The sequence below is a fragment of the Lagopus muta genome, chromosome 6 (genome assembly GCF_023343835.1).
Source record: "Lagopus muta isolate bLagMut1 chromosome 6, bLagMut1 primary, whole genome shotgun sequence".
Taxonomy (NCBI): Eukaryota; Metazoa; Chordata; class Aves; order Galliformes; family Phasianidae; genus Lagopus; species Lagopus muta.
In genome coordinates, this window is record NC_064438.1 from 55,368,688 (window position 1) to 55,387,998 (window position 19,311).

Genomic DNA, 19,311 nt, shown 5'->3' on the forward strand with positions numbered 1-19,311 from the left:
AAAATGAGAGCAGCTAAAAATGGATACAATACACCTTGAAATTTATTTCCAAGACCAAGAACCAAAGATTGAAGCATTTTAGAACACTGAAGCAAAGCAATCTGAAAAAAAAATAAAAAATTGTTCAAACTATTTTAAAATAGCTGTTTCTCAGAGCTTCTAGTGATAATTTTGATTAAATAAAATCATACCAATTTACATTAATTTTCTATATCTTCTTTTAAAAGTCCCTCACTCTTTTAAAGAAAAAAGTGCATCCAAAACCAGCAGAGATTCACTGGCAACATCAGGTTCTCTTTTAGCAGCTACTCAAGGATTTCAAAATAGCTTACACTTCCTGCTATAAGAAAAGAAGGGCTTTCCAAACCCTCGTTTGGGAGAAGTATCCAAATCATAAAAATCTGAAATAATTTATTATCAAATCCAGAATTTAAATAAAAGCAGAATTTTTCCTTGCAGAGACAATTGAAGAAAGTAAAAGAATAAAAGCATGCACTCCAAACTTAAGAGGTGAAGACAAATATACTTATCTATACAGGCACTGGCAGACGCAATTTAATTGTTACTGTTACTCATTGTAACACACACCCCACCCTACAATACATTTTTTCATTCACTAATCACTGAGGTACCAATATTTAAGAATGGAAAATTCAATATTGAAAAATAAAACCTAAAATTGAAGCCTTTTTCCAGAAAACTATGGCAATTTTTTTTTTTTTTTTTTTTTTTTTTTTTTTTTTTGTATGAAATGTTAGTATACTTATAGAATTTTACAATCTACATTGGCTTTTTTCTTTTTTTTTCGGGAACCAAAAGTTGTGTTCCACATAACAGGTTCTTCAATAAAATGTTCACTGTGTATGTAATACAGTCAGTAGACTTGCAAATGAACGAACCTATCTTGGCTATCAACTGGCACATCTTGCTGGTACCAAAAGAACTCGAAGTTTGAAACAATCGGCTTTAATTCGGAACAAATGCGCCATGCCAAAGTGCAACAAATATGTGCGACACTCAAATGAGACACTGACAGATAAGAGCTGCATGGAAATTACTAAGTCCACCTGCAAAGCAATTTTGTACAAATTGCATTGCATGCAAAGGACAACTCTGCGCTGTTGGGACGTCAGTTGCTTGATGTGATGGATTCTTTTAACGCAGCCATAGTTTAAGACGCAGTGCATCAACTCCATTTAAATAGTATCTGAACAGCCTCTTGTCTCGCACAAACCCAAGGTTTTCATAAAGTTTCAAAGCAGACTTATTTGTGATTTCTGTTTCCAATACAACCTTCAAGAGAAAAAAGGAGAAAGCACGTATGAGAAAGCTGTATGAACAAATCCCAAAGCTGTTATTTAAAGGTACACTTCAGAGCAACTTCTGGAATCGATATTTTCAAGTCTTCGTTTATACAAACAACTCCCCCCCTCAATCCTCACATTTAAAAGAAAACAGCAGTTAACAATAGTAGCAGGGTTTCAAACCATTATCTGATAGCAATAAAATATATTTAAAAAAAAAATAAGAATACCAATTGAACAGTTCAGGGTCCAAATCATAGAATCACCAAGGTTGGAAAAGACCTCTAAGAGTAGCCAGTCCAACCATCCACCTACCACCAATATCTCCCACTAAACCACATCCCCCAGTATAACAGCTACACATTTATTGAACACAAACACTTGGAATGAATCCTAGAATGGCCTGGGTTGAAAAGGACTACAATGCTCATCTAGTTTCAACCCCCTGCTGTGTGCAGGGTCGCCAACCACCACACCAGGCTGCCCAGAACTTCTACACATTATAAGAACTTGGTATGCAGTGAGTTATATTTCACCCCCCGAATATCTCTCACCTCTTAATTTGAAGGATTTAGACCTAGATACAAACTCCTTCATTCTATGCCCCACCATCAGATCCAATGCTTATTATACATATCTGTGCTCAGCACAAGGACCTCAGACTCATCCCAGAGTGCACACGCCAAGCAGATCCCAGGTTCACAGAGTCCTGTTTGGGGCTTCTTGTATGGCCCATACCAAAATTCCTCATATGCCAAAGGGCACATCAAAACTTACAGAGTGCAAAGCTGTTGTAAGAGAGGCCTGGGCTGGAAGTAATTGATTATAGTGAGCAAGTAAAAGGCATATCATTACATTTCAAGTAATGCATTGGTTTTATCATTACATTTCAAGTAATGCATTGGTTTTAAAACTTCTTGGTCATTTATTGTCCCCAACTTGCCTGGCAAGGAAGAAAGAGCAGCTCTTTCCTTTTTATCTTTTCTTTCCTTTTGACTCTCTATGTTGACAACACCACAGTTGCAAGAAAAGCTGACACCAATAGCTGACACCAAACCCAAGTGTAGTCCATGGAAAGGAAAGACTGAAAAATGTCCCAGGAGCCTCAAGTACTGCCCAAAAACCACACTCGCATTAACAATCACAGAATTGCAGAACAGCCTCGGTTGGAAGGGACCTCAAGGATCATGAAGCTCCAAACCCCCCTGCCACAGGCAGGGCCACCAACCTCCACATTTAATACCAGACCAGTTTAACAAGAAGTTAAACTGTTGAAGTACATCCCTCTGAATTCTTTTTGCCAGTTTTCTCCAAACACAATGAACAGAGCTATGGCACACCTCACCTGGTCAGCAACACACCCATTCCAACCAGTAAGAATTTGTTCTGCCTTTTGCACTGCTGTCCACCTCAGTTATTCAGAGATTCTACTGTTAAGGATTGACCACAGTTGCTTAAAAACACTGGCAGAACTAATAAACTGACACTAATATCCCCCAGACACCTACATTCACAAATTAAACAAGAGCTGATGGACACTGTAGAAGGACATTCCAAGAAATTTATGCAGCAAGCCAGTGAGCAGTGCAGGTACAAAACCACTAATGGCTACATCTAACCAGTATCTGATGCCCACCACTCTATACAAAAATCCCAGTCAAAAAAAAAAAAAAAGAAGTAATCTGTATTTCAGAACCTAAGACTCCCTCATCTTCCAAAAGCAGGAAGTTTTTAGTTGCTGTTGTTCTGTTTTAAATTAAAAACGCTAGCCTGTATTTGTAGAGCATTTTAAGCTAACCTACCTGGAACACTGTTGGCCTTCAGGTATGCATTTCCACTCCCCCTCAGCTCTTCTGCCAGCTCACTAGGTTCACTACCACGCTACTTCATAAAGCAAACTATCAGAAAAACAACTCAATTTTCTCTCTATCATGTTTGCTCTTTGCATCTGAGGTTACTAGCATTTACACTGATTTCCTTCAGTAAGGTTTAAAAATCTGCTCTGTTTATGTATTTGAGCATTACTTCAGTTTCAAGCCACTCAGACATTCCTATGGACAATTCCCCCTGTGCTTTTTAATTTGTGAATGTTGTAAGAACTGCAAAGTTGGAGCTAACAGTGAACACCACACACTGCAGGAAAATAAGACTTAAAAGAAGTTTTTCTAGAACAAACATTAAAATATTAATAGCCATAGTTCTTAAGTTACAGGACAGTCTATTGTACCTGTACTCTTAAGACAAGCAAATTCAATTCTTGGTCTTATGGGAAGAACTAGAGATTGAATTTCTCTTGCTGGCACCTCATGCAATAGTACTATCAGGCCTTACAACTTGATTGATTACTCTTACCAATTTCAATCTATTAAAATAAATAACTTTCAAGTTATCACCAATTATGGCAATGCAATAATTTACCTGAAGAGTTCCTCTTTTCTACACGAGTATGCACACTGTACAACTTCTTAGTTCAAATTAAAACAAAGCATTATGCCAAACAGGAAATCTGATCCATGTAAATCCACAATGCAGGAAACTCCTATTTGAACTCTGCCTACAAATGGCATTCACTTGCACGAAAGTTCTTTATTCTGGCAGAGTGATACAACATGTCTGTATTCAACTGCAAGCTTGCATACTTTGCAGTGCTAGAAGACTTCCAACACTGCAGACCCAAGGGAGGGGTTATATGCTGAAATTCAGGTTTGCTGGAATCTTAGCACCTGAGCAAATGCTCATCTTGAAAGCTCATGCAATAGATTTGTCCTGGTATTTCTAAGAAAAACCCAGCACAATGAACAATAATTCCTTGATCTCAACATAGTGCCTTGATCTCAGAGGGCTAAGACACACTCCTGGATCTAGTAAGGAAACACCTAAGATTTATACGTGCTCCATTAGTCTGAATTTGTGAAGGATTCTTCTCTTCAATCAAGCTCAAAATCTTCAATTGTTACCTTTAATATTTATTTTATTCTGCAAACGTGCCTATTAAGTCTTCTCATAATGCAACCCATCTGCTCCTGTAGATCAGTAAGGTCTGACTGGGTTTGAACACGATTTTCTGCATCATTCTGTAGGCCGTTATTTTCTCTTATGCCCAAAATAAGAAAAACTTACAGTTATCATCTCAACTCTGGTCAATTTTAACTGGTTTTAGAAAAAAGGAATCTCCTGTAAGAACAGGATACAATGTTTCTTGTTATTACCTTCTTGTACCTAGTTTATCTGAACTGAAGGAAAAAGGAGGTCAAGCTTTCTTGCTTTTTCAGCTCAAATCCTGAACGCACTCAAGTTTAGAAACCAAATCAAATAAACTAATGAGGAAAATAACTCTTTCAGCACTCACAGAAGAGGCCACTATTCCTACAAATAAGCTTGGCCTATTATGGGATTCAAGCTGTGGATGCTTGCCCAGCATCCTTCATCAGATTGACTGACTTACCACTTAAAGATATGCAGTATCTCAAATATAAAACTTATACAAAATGATTTTGTAGATTCAAAAAAGCTAAAGATGCCAAGAGTTTGATAATTTCAAATAGGATTATATAAAAATCCATCGCTCTTAGAAGCACAGCACTGAATTAGAAAGACACACCTAGTGGTGAAGTCACAAAAATCTGACTTTAAAACATTTTAAAGTCTCATGGGAATTCTCAGAAGTCACAATTCCTCTCCACGCTTTGCCAAAAAAGCTCTGAAGAGTTCCACTTATTCAAGCCCTTTTTTGATTAGTTAGTAGTTACATGCTGCTGAAATAATACAACATGAGGTAAATAATCATTTGCAAATTACTTACAGTGATTTGTTAGAGATGGAAAGTCTACATGTGAACAAACAACTCTTCCTGTCCTTATTCTGATTAAGGGATGGAGCAGCTCCGTATGACGATCTTAAGCAGCATAACTTAAGAAAAGTGCTTGTCATAAAGACCAAACAAATGTACAAAAGGCAGCCAGATGCTCTATTGGCTGGAGTTGGCACACACACCTTTTGCAAGGCTTGGTGTTGATACCCCAGAAGTCTAAAATCTGTGATACTTCATGAAGAACCACATTAAATTAAGCATTTATCAGATTACACGTCACAAGTTACTAAATGCATTGATTGCAACTATTCCGTAATTAGACTGAAGGGAAAAGATTACAAACAGCTTTTGGAAAATTTCAGTGACAATCATAGGTCCACGTTCCTGTTTTTAATGATTTTCTAAGCGAGTTTCCAGAGAGCATTTTTGAATTACAATCTGTTTTGTATCAACAGCATCTTTGTATTTCCACCATGCTTTTGATTTTAGGGATGTAGAAGAACATGTTAAAAGCAGCAGAGAGAAACTATTTACACACCTCACAAAGAGCAGTCACTGTCACGCACTGCTTCATCAGCCAGGCATCAATCAGATGGACAGAAACTGTTCCCCCCCAGCAGCTGCTATAATAAATGGTGAGGGTAAGTTTCTCAGCTCTGTCTGAGAGCTTTAAATAGCAGGTGGCTAACTGGATCTTTCAAATCCTGGTCACGACTGACAATTTCTCAGCAATCTACCACATGCAACATGTAAACATTGGTACTGTTGTACCACATATCAGGAAGAAACGTATACTTTCTGCTGAAGGAAAGGAATATGCTTCCCATTGGCTGTACATTACCTGCATGTTAAGCATTAACACACTGTATTACTCTGGGCATGCCTCTGCCAACTGGAGTAGCAGGAAGTCAGAAATACACTCTGCTTGTGCTCCTCATTGCCTGGACATGAGTTCCCATTTCAAAAGTTTGTACCCGTATAAAACCAGGTTGATGCAAAAGCCCCCAAGAAGCATGGCATGATTAGTTCAGAATCATCATCCCACAAACACTTAGATGATTTCTGGGAGTGAAACATGCCTGCACCCGTACAGCACACACTTTAAGGAGCTTGCACTGAAGCACATTTGATTAAATAGGGACAGCAAAAAGCCTGAAAAATGACCTACGATTTTATGAGCATTTACACAAGACTAAAGATGAAAATCTATGACTAAGGCTTAATGAGTCTTACTGCAGAGTAGCCTGCAAACCTCACCACGTTTATTTTAAGTAATGGTAAGAAAGACTCTTGCATTATTATTAAAGCGGGAGGAGAAGGGGGGTGAGGGGGAAAGAAGAATGACACAGGAGAGCTCATTAAGTGTATACCTCAAAGATAGTCCAGTATCAAAACAACGCTATGGGAGAAGCAGCACACACACACTCATACATAACACAGGGAGCACTGCAACTCTGGTGGCCTGGGTAGAATCACAAAGTTTGCCTACTGACTCTCTAACAGCAGTAGGCTTCAAGACCCTGCATCTTATTTCTCCCAGTCTGATGAGAGTACACTGATATACTTGGTTTTTTTCCCCTTCCTTCCTCAAATCTCAGATATGTAGCAGCTGCAAATGAATACAAGACCACAGTGGAAAGCAATGGAAAAGATGCGTTAAAGGTAGCAAGTGGGAAAATAGAGTAAAGCATAGTATATATGATAAAAACATGGAGACAAAACAAAGAACTTAAACAACTACAGAACTATTAGACTGCAGTACACTGCCTGGATACAACAAATGGTAGGAGAAAAAGAAAAAGACACCAGAAAACTGCTCTCTTCAAATACCTGAAAGGTGACTGCAGTGAGAGAGGGGTTAGTCTCCTCTCACTGGTGACAGAATAAGGGGAAATGGCCTCAAGTTGCACCAGATAATGTTTAGGCTGGATATCAAGAACCACTTCTTTACAAAAAGGGTTGTTAAGCACTGCAATGGGCTCCCCAGGGAGGTGGTTGAGTCACCAGCCCTGGATGTGTTTAAAAACAGTTGGATGTGGTGCTCAGGGACATGATTTAGTGAAGGGTGGTTAGAGTTAGGGTAGTACGGTTAGGTTGTGGTTGGACTTGATCTTGAAGGCCTTTTCCAAGCTGGCCATGTCTATGATTCTATGAACAACTGAGGGAATGGAGTGAGATGAGGTAACAAAGGACCATTAGCAATGATACATTGAAATGACACGGTGTTCAGATGTCAGGAATAAGCTAACAACTGCACTGTAGCAAGCAGATGGAAGTTAAAGAATCAGATAACAGGATTAAGGAGATTGGTTACAAGGGGAGTTCCTCACAAGTTAAACAGGGAACGAAAAGATAGTTGCTTCATACATTAAAAAAGGGGAGGAAAAAAAACCCAAAAACATAGGACTATAATCTGGTAAAAGACTAACAAACAGGCCAGAGAAAAAGCCTGACAGTAATTAAGACACTTTCCTTCACTGCCATGCTAAATCATCAGAACTTAGTGCTGTGTGATACAGCTTCAGCACTGTTGAAGTTACCTGATTACTTGCTGCAATAAAACTATAATCTGCAATATTACAGCATGTACTGTTCCAATATCCCGTGCGTTCTGAAAGCATGGAAATATTACAACATGCAAGTTACACTGGTCAACTGAACCTAAAGCTGACTCTTAAGAAGAAAATATGCCAACAACTGAAGGCTGAGGCAGCTTTGCAATGTAAAACAGAACCTGAAACACTGCACTTGAATATTTATGACAAATTTAGAAAGTTATTTTATTTACGCCATATGTTTTTGAGGCTTTTTTCCCTTCTATTATAAAAGAAAGAGGGCATTAGCAACCCACCTCCCACCCAAAACACATTCCTGTGAAATTAAAAGACAAACCTGTGAAATGAATTCACACATGGGAGAACACAAACCATAAACAATACGAAAGTTTTTGGTTATGGAGATCTTACCTCATCACAATCTCCTTCGACCATAGCATAAATAGCTTTCTTAACCAAGTTTGTACCTGAAACACAGAGTTCAGTAAGTATTAATTAGAGTGGAGGTGCAAGAGATGTCAGTTTATGTACAGCTAACCTGTACTACCTATGTGCTGTGACATCTGGGGAAATTAGGGAGGAAAGAATGTAACAAGAAGTTGCAGTCTCAAGTTTGAATATTGAAATCATCCCTAAAGTTATCCTGAGGCTCAGCTTGAATGCAAAAGTCTTCTAACGCAAGGATATTAGAAACAGGCTCCTATGTTTAACATGGTGTTATATATAGCCTTCCAAGATGTGATTCATTCCCTTTTGCTGCATTTAAAGGCAAACTCTGCTGGCATGTACTTGAAGGGCATTCATCTTCCAAGGGAATTTCCTCTTACTAAAACAAATACTTCTACTAGCAACAGAACTTATGAAACCACTTTTCTTGCAGCTCGCTCCCCATTTGGATTTGCCAGCAACTAATAACGTGGTCGAAGCCACCCCTTCCCTTCAGTCAAGCATTAACTTAATTATTTATCATTATTTCTCATCTATTTCACGACAGTTCTACGAATGCAATATCCCTACCTGTCTGGAGAATTGGGGTGAAATTGAAAGCTGATTTCAAAGTTATTGCTGGAAAAAACTGCTGTTCAATGAAATGGCATAAATGTCACTTCCATAAGAAGGCTAAGGAAAAGGAAAAAGAACCCCAAGGAATCTAGAGGTTGTTTTCAAGTATCCTCAGAACTTTAATCAATTAAGATTTTCACTGAACATAACTGTACTGCATATAAAACACCTTCAGATTAACAGCATGCTTTGAGCAACAGCAAGATGATAAATGCAGGATAGACATTAGCATTTACATAATGCTAAAGTAAGCAAAATGTTAACTATAAAATTTATTTATATAACTCTAAAATAATGATCTGACTAAAGCAAAGGAAAAATCTTGTGGAGATCTTAAGAACAGCGTTAGTTCTTATTTACTTATGAATCCAAGTACCTGCAACTAAAACACAGCAGGCTGCTTCATGACTCAGCTAAAAGGAAAGGAGAGAACCATTTCTCACTATCCTCTTCCTTCTGCTCTACTACAGACACCAATAAGAGCTTCTGAATTGCATCAAAATAAAATAATCACGTATGCCCAAACAGTCATGATAATTTTCAAGTTAAAGATGTCACAAAATGTAATTTCACAATAACAAACTCAAAAGAATTAAGGTCCCTAAGAGCAATCCTAACACCAGGTTTCCTAGATGGCTTGATTAAAGGAGGAAAATCCCTTCCAACAGAGCAAAAAGTGATCAATGAAGGCAAACTCCCTGCCAAGAGCTGTTTATTTCATTGTGTGACTTCCCATCAAAACAGCTCTCCATTTTGGTTGTTCAAGCAGGAATACACAACTATTTTTCAAGCATTAATACAGCAATGAGCTACATATGTTGTCCCCAGTGGGCAATATATACATAATTCATAGGGGAAAACCAGGGGACATATCCACTGGGAAAAAATAAGTATATATGTATACACTGAACACAATAAAGACAAAGTTATGAAAGCACATATAAAACCAAAAAGCAATTCCTGCAGTTGTTATTTGATGGTGGTAATTTGCAGAGGTAAGTGGCTGCTGAATGCCTTTCGTTTTAGCTTCATAAACCAGATGTAAAGCTCGTGTGGAATGGGCACTTCAGGTTATTTCAGCTGAATGGAAGAAGACACTGGGGAGTTTGTGCAGGTGAGCAAGGCAGGGATGACATCAAACCACCACATCTAGAAGTGCAGCTCTGCTTCAATCTTCATGCACCTATGTTTACCCCAACAACATAGGATATAAAAAAATAACAACAAAAAGGCTCTTCTTACCAATTCCTTTTCTTCTGTATTTGGAATCCACTGCTAACATGGCTATATAACCTCTGCGGAACATCTTTTTGTGCATATCCAGCTTGCAGACGATGGCACCTACACACTCTTCCCCTACCATGGCCTTAAAGACAAACATATAGGTATGTATTCTCAGTTTATGATCTGCAGCACTACCAGAATTAGTAACCAGTACATTTAAAATGAAACAGCTGTACAAAATTTGCTTGTGTACGACAACCAAGTCAGTCTTAAGAACGTTTCCAGAAGTATGAACAAGAATAAAGGTCTCTTATTTCTCTATCATCTTAAAATCAAATTACAGTCCATCAACAGGCAATTAATTGTCCAGGAGAGAATCGAAGTGCTCTCTATTGAGTCTACCAATATGAACATCTGGGACAGAAAGGGGTAGAAAAGAGATAAAGACCAGGTTAAGGTATAGATACGTGCTTCCATATGTGCTGCCACAAAGTAAAAAGCTCTTTCTTGTGATCTGAATTTTCAAGTGCAATGGCTGGGGTGGGTAATATACTTAAGTTTTATCTGGTGCTTACGTCCCGGTTGTAACACGCCAGAGAAAAATGCCTTTGCATTTATTCTTTACAAACAGTTATTTTCAGTCGTGGGACATCCCAGTAACAAACAAACAAAAAAAAGCATCCAGTTAATTTCACACATTTTCACTGTTCTGAGATTTTATTTACTATGAGCTACGCACTGACAGATCCAATGGTATTAACCACACAAAATGTGTGGTTAAGGAGACATTCTGAAATAGTAAGAAGAAAAAAATACCCCAAGATCCTAACCCCTCTCCTTATCAAACCATTCACACAGCCTCTGTGCTCACACACACTAAAAGATCTACCATGAAATACATTAGAGACAGAATAACTAAGTCATATGTTAACTGAATGACTAGGCAGCATGAGAGACTAATGACATTAGAACCTACAGCAGTCAAGTGAATAATGCTACAGAGCAGGGCAGCATCCAAAAAGAGAATGAATTATTACTGTTTATTCAGAGAAAGATTGACAGATAAAAAAGAAGCTGAAAATTGCATGCATGGGTGTGTAAGTGGATCCTCAGAACTCTGAGACCTGTATCTGCAGGGAGAACCAGCCTTCCGCTCAAGCGTGCCTCCTAAACCAGGCCTACAGCACATGATTGGCACAAGCATGTGCTAGCACAACAGCTTCTGGATAATCCAAATTCACAGCACTAAGAGACATCAAACAAAAAAGACCTGCCTGAGCCAGTATTACCAGGCCTCCAGTGCTCATCTCCCCAAAGTCTCTGGTAGGAACTCTGTAAACAGAAGATTTCACTGTGCAGCTTGTAGGGTAAGAATCTATAGGCAGAAGGCTCTGAGATAGAGATCGCACCACAGGCACCAATCTGCAGGTTTTCTGCCTAAAGTGTGATGTCTTCCAGCTCTCCATTTGGACAGTGGGTTATGAACCAAGCCAGCTGTCAGCCAGAAGCCCATTAGAAGGTGACAGGAAGCAGCCCAAAATGAATGAGTTCCATACCTCTGTGATGCAGCGTGAGCCTAACAACACATCTAATACGGTTCGAGCTCGTCAGGCAAACATAATCACAAATATAGCTAATTTTTACATTTGGCAAAAATCTATATTTTTCTAACAGCACCCAAGAACAACCCTGAACAATATACATCAGTAATTTTTAAAACAACCCTGAACAATCTAAACCTGTAATTTTTGAAACAGCAACTGAAACATGATCCAAGTGGACTGAAATACACAGCCTCTAAGCAGTCTTTTGTTTGTTCTAAAACACACTTTCATTTCATAGAAAAGCTGTACTTATACAAAAACTGCATGCAAAGTACCAGCTCAAGGCAAATCTTCTATCTCTGCTCAGACCTGAGAAAAGCAGGGAGTTAAAGAGTATCATCAGACACTTCATAACATTGCTATAATTATGCTGAGTACCTAGATGTAATCTTATACCTTGCTTTAAAAAAAAAAAGACAGCACGAACTGGCACTTGATTCTTTTCCTCCTCACCATTCAGGAGCAGCACCATCTCAGGCAACAGCAGATTTGCTTTCTTCCTTGTTAGAACTACTTTCCAAAAAACCTACTTTCATTAAACGTGTACTCACATTAAACATTAAATGAACAGCAAATAATTTTGTTGCAGCAATCAAAGGAAATTCCCACTGATGTTGCCACAAAGTTGCATACAGTATCACTTCGTTACCACTTCCTAAAACACTTAAATCTGTCTTTCTGTCTTGGACCAGGTGAGTCTGCCCCTTCACTTCTGACTGCTCCGCTTCCATACTGAGCACTACAACCTGAGTTTTCCTGTTGCCTTTTTTTTCCTTTCTTCTTCTTTCCAACCTTATCTAAAGTTGGAAACAAATCCAAAATGTGAAGTAAAACTCGGTCATATTTTTTCTTTGGAAAACATCTAGCTGTGTAAATATGGGGAAAAAGAAAAAAGAATGAGAGCTGGGGGAAGGAAGGAGAAAAAGTAGCTCCTGTACAACATCACATATGAGAAGACTATCATAGGACAAATATTCTTTTCAAGTGCATGAGAGTACTTCTAAACATACAAGCTTCCACAAACAGAATTCAGCCCAAGTTACCATGATATATCATAAGCCCCATGGAGTACTATAAGATTTACTTCAGTCCTAAGTTCTCAGCAACATTAACACATGCATATTCAAATCTAATATTTGCATCAACTTTGCTCTTATGAATAAGTTCAAATCAAACTAGATTTTAAAACCTTTGTATTGCAACCACACATGCCCAGAGTTAACACAGATGTTCATAAATCAGCAAGAACGTTGCCTCTCTTATAATTAAAGAACTGGCACCAGTTTCATTGGCAAAGGTGGCATTGCATCTGTCAGCCACTGCCTCTGTGCCTTTTGGACTCAGAGTTCCCACTTAAAGATGACTAAACCAACCAACTTGCCCCTAAAAGAGGAATAGCTTGTGATTCAAATGCAGTAGAACCTGCACTACTGCAGGTTCCTTTTCCACACAGGCACTAAAATCCATCCCAGAGTATCACAGGAACAACTCAGTCCAAATCTTTGGCTCACATTTAACGATCATGTTACCAAATGCTATTAAGGAATACATTTAGGCTAATGGTTTTAACCTGGAGTCTGGCAGTTCAGTCAGAGCTCTTTACAGCGCTGGGCAAATCACAAAGTCACTCTCCCTGCTTCCACTCTATGAAACTGGACACGAGTAATTCCTTCCTGTGCAATTCAATGCCAAAAGAGCTCCACTAGCTGCTGTTAAATACACATACACTACAGAGTCTGAACCCTTCACAAAGCCTGCTGGAGGAAGAAGCAGCACAGCAAGTGTCTCAAACCGTGAGCATTCCTAAGAGGAAACTGGAATACAGAGGAGTTGCAGCAGTTTGCAAATTGGGTGCGGATATGGATATGACAGAATGCCTTCCTAGGTCTGCCATGAGGCTGGTAAGACTCCCCATGCAGTTCCCTAACTTTTCTGGTTCTTCTTTTATCCCCCCAAGCATTCTGTAACTGAAAAAAAAAAAAAGAGGAGATGATTTATTACAAGTCTTTAATTTGAACGCGAAGCATAGAAACTCATAAATGAAATCCAGTGAGACAAACAGCAAAGTATCAGTAAGAAAAAAAAAAAAAGATTTTAGCCATGGCCATTTAGGATTTACAGCCCATCTAAATCCATGTACATGGAATTAATTGCTTCGTTTAAAATTACTAAAGTTTAAATTATAATCACTGCTCTAGCTACTGGCAAAGTTCAGAACCCAATAAAAGCATGCATTTTCCAGATTTTTCTTATAAGGTGGCTGAGCAGAGCAGTGATTCTGCAGTGATGAGTAAAGGAAAGATTACAACACTCAGTCAGAACCCTGCTGTTATTATATCCTCTCTTACCCAAACTTTGGAACAGAGCAAGGTTTCCCAAGCTCACCTCTCCCACGCTACAGTATTTGGGAAACAATTTTTTTTTCAACTTATCAGTCCTAAATGGAAGGAGTTTGAACACTTTCTAGAATCTGCAAAAACACTTGCAAACACAGCTACAGCCTCAAAGATGCACCTACAATCAATACAGGGACAAAGCTGTGGCAATGTTTAAAGATGTGAAACAGAAAGACAGCCCTCTCCTCTCTCATGTTTGACAGCAGTGGTTACTGTAGGTCATCTGAAGAGAAAATGGGCTGACAAAGCTCCTGGGAACAAATAAAACCCAAGCATAGGGCACCCACACCCAGCACACCCACACCTGCTCTTCCAAAGACAGGAGGAATCTAAGCTTAAGCATTCAGTCACAACTTAAGGAGGAGAAGGCTATTATCTTGCTACAGCTCAGTCAGACAAGGCAGCAGTGTCCCATACCAGAGCTATTTATCAAGTACTCTCAATGTGTGAACTCAAAGGCCAGGAATATGGTTACACAGATTCATCTGATGTTCAACGATGGGTTTTGATGGTTTTCTAGACCCTTTAAAAGTAGAATGTGAACTTGTTTTTGAGTGTATAGCTAGGAAATGGTTTGATACTGCAAAACCATGCTAGTGATCGGAGAGGATTGGTCCCAGGCCTTCCCTCCAGCTGTGTATTCTCACCTCCCCTCTTGCACCAACACCAGCACTTGTGCCACGCTGCTATGAACACTTTTAGAGAGCTAAACTGGCTGAAACTTAACTCCATGACACTTATATCCCCTCAAACACACATGTATAAATGCATGGTAGGGCACTGGAGCTAGCTTAACTTCCCAAATCAGATAAACAACAAATTTGCACAAGTGAGGACAAGGTGCTTGAACCAGAAGCAGCAAGCAGCCCTATGATTGGCACTAGCTGTTAAGTCACATCACCTTGCAAAGGCCAAGCCAAACCCATGAGGTCATCATCCAGAGGAATAATGTTATTAATTCCCCTGGAAAAGCTCTACATGGTCAGGGATCTAAAATGCCACATAGCAGAATTACAACGTTTAAGATTGTTTACTGAATACATCAGCAAGAGAACTGCTGATCATTTAAGGAAGAGAGACATCCTGTCCATTTAAATAGAGTTAGTTCTTTCCCCTCATGCTGTGGAGGGAGGGAGCCCATCTCAGTGCAATGAAGACCTCGGATTATTGCACTGGAGGACCTCAACAAGAGTAGCAATGGTGAAATTCAGTAACTGAATTGATAGAAATGCTACAGTTTTTCCCCTCAAATACAAGCAAGTTACAGTCTAAGCTCTGTACCCAAGAAGAATCAAAGTCAAAGCAAAACCTGGAACCAGAAGGGTATGAGGCTGTGAGGCATTAAAGACAAATGATTCTGCGGAATCAGGCGCTATCCTTCCGAGCACCAACCTGACATTGCTCTTGCTAATTGGAATATGCAGTTCCTGCTGAAGATAAATATTTTAAAGAGTTATTAGATAGAAGTAGTTCAAAAATCCATTAACTGCAGGAACAAATTCAATTTTATAGAACAGAAAGTCTTCATGACAACCACTAAACAAGCCTTAAAAACACCAAAATCAGTCACAGAATTATATCAAGTGACTCAAGATACTGGAAGAGCTTCAAGTTATTATGCACGTAGAACTATTTGCTAACAGCTTTAGACATCTTTTCTGTTTTACACACTTCCTATCATTCCACCCTTCAAAAAAAATGGCAAAACTGAGTAAAATTACAGAGTTCAAATAAAGTTCTGTCGATTGTTCAAGACTATTAAAAGAAGATGTCGCTACAAAATAGACTTAGGATGACTTCCTTTCCTTGAGTAAAACCTTGCTCCTTGAATGCATTCAAAAACACATTAGAAATAATCTGTGTTAGTGCTATTGAACAGTTTGCCACTGCTCCTTGAGTGGCAAAGTAAAGAGATGCATGATGCTCTAATAGCATCCAACACCATGCTGGCATTACTGAGGGCACACCTGATGCTGCAAGTACAGACAAGATCTGTAGTTCGAAAGCATTTCTTTCCAAGATGAGGCAAATCAGTCACACACATAGCTAGGTGCAGGCACTACACTTGAAAAATTACCACTCTACCCTGATCAGCATGACTACATATTGAAGGATATTTTCAAATATATTTTTTTATTTTTTTTTATTTTTATGTTGTTCCAGATGGTAACACTCTGGTCAACCTCCCGTAATCAATCGTACTGTATTCTTTTTTCAGGCCTGTAAGAGGCACATTTCTGGAAACCCTCCTATAAATCATATAAATCCCACTATAAATTACACCACGTCCTAAACTAAGAACATTTAGTAAGTTTAAGGCCAGATGGATTCCATTAGCTTCACCTTCTGTACTCATATCCAATTAAAATCTTACAGAGGTACCATTGAATAAAAGGGTACCTTGGCTCTGGCTAAATCGTATCTGTCAGAGTGGTGTCCTGCCTTAATTGAAGCATCAAGAGAGAAGAATTAATCATTTATTTGAGCGAGGAAGCACCATATGCTCCCCAAAATATTCTGTTTGACAGAAAGAGTAAATCAAACACAGCTAAGCCCCCCTCTTGTGCATACATACCCCTCAGGCCAATTTATGCTCAGTCTCATATACCTGTGCATGGATTGCTACCCTGACAGCATGCTTGTCAGCTGAAACACACGTTCCAAAATCATCTGGCTGTTCTCTTTCCACAAGAAGTGCTAAATATTTAGAAAGTCTGGGTAACAACTAAAACAATCTTTTTTTGACAGTGCAGAAGGAAGAATACAACAGTTAAGGGTAGCATTAGTACTGCAAGACAGCCTGAACAAAATGAGAATTTCTGTACAGTGCATATAGTACCACACCTGGAAAGTGATATAGTTGTACTTGAAATTCTCAAGGTAAGCAAGCAGATCAAAAAGTCTACAAAACCTTCAACAGTGCCCCTACACTCGTCAACATTCATATGCCAGTCCTGCTGAAGTCAGTTTGAGAACCATTGTGCAAGAATTAATAAGCACTCACAAGATACCCGTGGACTAAGTATACTTTCTTTTCTAAATACAAACCTAGGAACCGAGAGAGAATAACAAAATGAGCAACCAAAGGTCAAAGACGTCAATGTCAACACCAAGATTAGAAGCCTTGAATTCCTGGATCCTAGCCCTGTGTTCAAACCCTTTCCCCACCACTGAGAAAGGTGCGCTAACGCATGTAAGAACTTCAGACATAAGCTTTGCTTATTCAGGCTCAGGTGAGAAGGAGAATTCATTAGCGTTACATATTTTCCAAAAAGCTTGGCCTTTCCTCTTAGCCATAAAAAGAATTTTAGAAGCGTTTCCACATGTCAGCCCTTTAATCATGCCTCCACCCCAGCTTTAAACCACTCCCAATTCTTGCCCACTCCCCCTCAGCACTTACCAAAAAGCAAAGTTGTGGCCAGTTGTGGATAAAATACCTATACGTGTAAATGGAGTAGGGTTCAGACAGATCTTTGGTGATCAGTCTCATGATATCGGGCATCTGCAGCTCTGATTCGTATCGGACGTATCGTATCGTTAGGTCCTCCTCGGGCTGAGAGTCCGTTCCCGAGCCTTTCAAACTGCAGCCTGCTGCTAAGGACCTAGAGAGCAGCAGCAAGGACTCCTCCTCCTCCCCACCTTCATCCCCCTCCTCCTGCTCTTCCTCCTCCAAGCCAGTCCCTCCTGCCAGCCCATTGCGGGCTGCAGTCTTAGCAGCAGTCGTAGTTGTGGCAGCAGGCTGGCTCCTGTCCCCTGTTGCTGCTGCTGCTGCGGGAGAAGGAGGAGGAGAGGGTGCAGTCCTTCCCTGGGGAGGGAGGTGGTTGGGAAGGGGGGACGAGCACGGTGCTGCGGCCGGGGGAGACGGCTGCTGCTGCTGCTGTCCGGAGCCCATTGTTTTGCCGGCTCGCTTGTTCTCCAACCCCTCGGGGGCCGCCCCTGCCTCAGAGCCCAGGATCTTGCTCTTGAGGGAGGCCCGCAGGTGCCGCAGCTCGGGGCTGATGAGGCCGTTGAGCTGGTGGTTGTGGTGCGGGGGGTGATGGTGGTGGTGGTGGAGGCGGTGCTGCTGCTGCGGCCCCCCCTTGCCGCCGTCGCTGCTTCCTCCTCCTCCTCGCTGCTGCTCCCGTCCGCCCGCGGGTCCCTCCTCTTCCTCCTCCTCCTCCTCTTCGGCTTCCTCGTCCTGGGCCCCGGTACAGGCGGCGGCGGCGGTGGAGGAGGTGGAACACGAGGAGGAGGAGGAAGCAGGCACCCCCCCTCCTCCTCCTCCTCCGGGGAAGGGGGAGAGCGTGTCCCCCTGTGGGGAGAGGACGCTGCTAGGCCCCGGCGGTACCTCGGCCATATCCTACGGGAGAGACCGACACAAACCCACCGAGGAAGAGGGCGTCAGACCGGACGGGGGAAAAAGGCCGAGGCAGCGGCCTCACGGGCCGCGGCCGAGGGGGGGCGGGGGGGCCACGAACAAAGGCACAGACGGTGCCCGGGCCCCGCCTCGCCGCCCCGCCGCCGCCTCTTCCTGCCGTCCCACTCCCCCCGCCGCCGCCGTCGCCGCCGCCGGGGCCCTTCCCCTGTCCCTCGCGGGCCCCGGACGGCCGCCGCGGCCCCCCCGCCCGCCAACGCCGCCGCCGCTCACCCCGCGTCTCCTCAGCGCCGCGGCTCCCACTCCCCGCTCATCCAGCGGCCGCCAAGCGCGGCCGCTGCTGTCGTAACGCGCGGCCAAGTTTCCTGTCAGCTTTTGCGACGTTTCCTCCCTTGGCGACGGAGCTTAGCGACGGCGGGGCGGGCTTCACTACGGGCCTGGGCGGGGCCTCACAGCTCGAGTCCGCGGATCAGTGGTGGGGGAGCCCGGCCCTGAGGCGTGCGCGTGTGGCTGCTGCTCAGAGCGCTCCTTTTGCCACCCGTTACCTTGCCTCCCATTCCAGCAGCACTCATTTTACTCTTCGCTTTTTGATCAGCCTTGCTGGATCTCACCGTAACAGTAAAGCCCTTTAAATGGGAAAGTTTTATTTAAAACACACACGCAGCCCTTGAAATGCAGAGGATGGATTCTGCCTTTTCTCACCGGAAGCCTTGCAGGGCTGCTCGTTCTCCTTTGCTGCAGTTATTTTTTCAAGGAAGTGACAGGCTTGGGCTTAAAAGGGAAATCCAGCCTTTTCTCTGCATGCCCTAGCAGGGTTCTGTAATTGGGAAGGAAGCAGGCTGTGGAGTTTCAGTCTGAAACTTCACAGAGTCCTGAAGTAAAGAAGGAAAAAAAAAAAACCAAACAAACACCAACAACCACCCACCTGATTGAAAGAGAACGAGTTATCAAACTTTGATCCAAAGCAACTGATGATGGAAAGACTCGGATTTTGAGGTTGA

General features: G+C 41.4%; 1 protein-coding gene across 1 annotated transcript; it reads right to left on the reverse strand.

The window, feature by feature from the left end:
- Positions 1-707: 707 nt before the first annotated feature.
- Positions 708-18,717, reverse strand: NAA30 (N-alpha-acetyltransferase 30, NatC catalytic subunit). The gene is made up of 5 exons (XM_048950235.1): positions 18,584-18,717; positions 17,357-18,295; positions 9,975-10,098; positions 8,082-8,137; positions 708-1,293 (listed from the first exon to the last, which is right to left on the reverse strand). Exons 2-5 carry the CDS (start codon positions 18,290-18,292, stop codon positions 1,156-1,158), a joined length of 1,254 nt encoding a protein of 417 aa, XP_048806192.1. The 5' UTR covers positions 18,293-18,295; positions 18,584-18,717; the 3' UTR covers positions 708-1,155.
- Between the last annotated feature and the right edge of the window lie 594 nt (positions 18,718-19,311).

Bases quoted from the DNA above. Each gene is read 5' to 3' on its own strand.
- NAA30 (XM_048950235.1), bottom strand. From the start codon at position 18,292: ATGGCCGAGGTACCGCCGGGGCCTAGCAGCGTCCTCTCCCCACAGGGG. The intron at 10,099-17,356 runs GTAAGTGCTGAG...TTTGTCTTTAAG, and splicing joins GGCCACAACTTTGCTTTTTG to GCCATGGTAGGGGAAGAGTG. The intron at 8,138-9,974 runs GTAAGAAGAGCC...TCTGTGTTTCAG, and splicing joins ATACAGAAGAAAAGGAATTG to GTACAAACTTGGTTAAGAAA.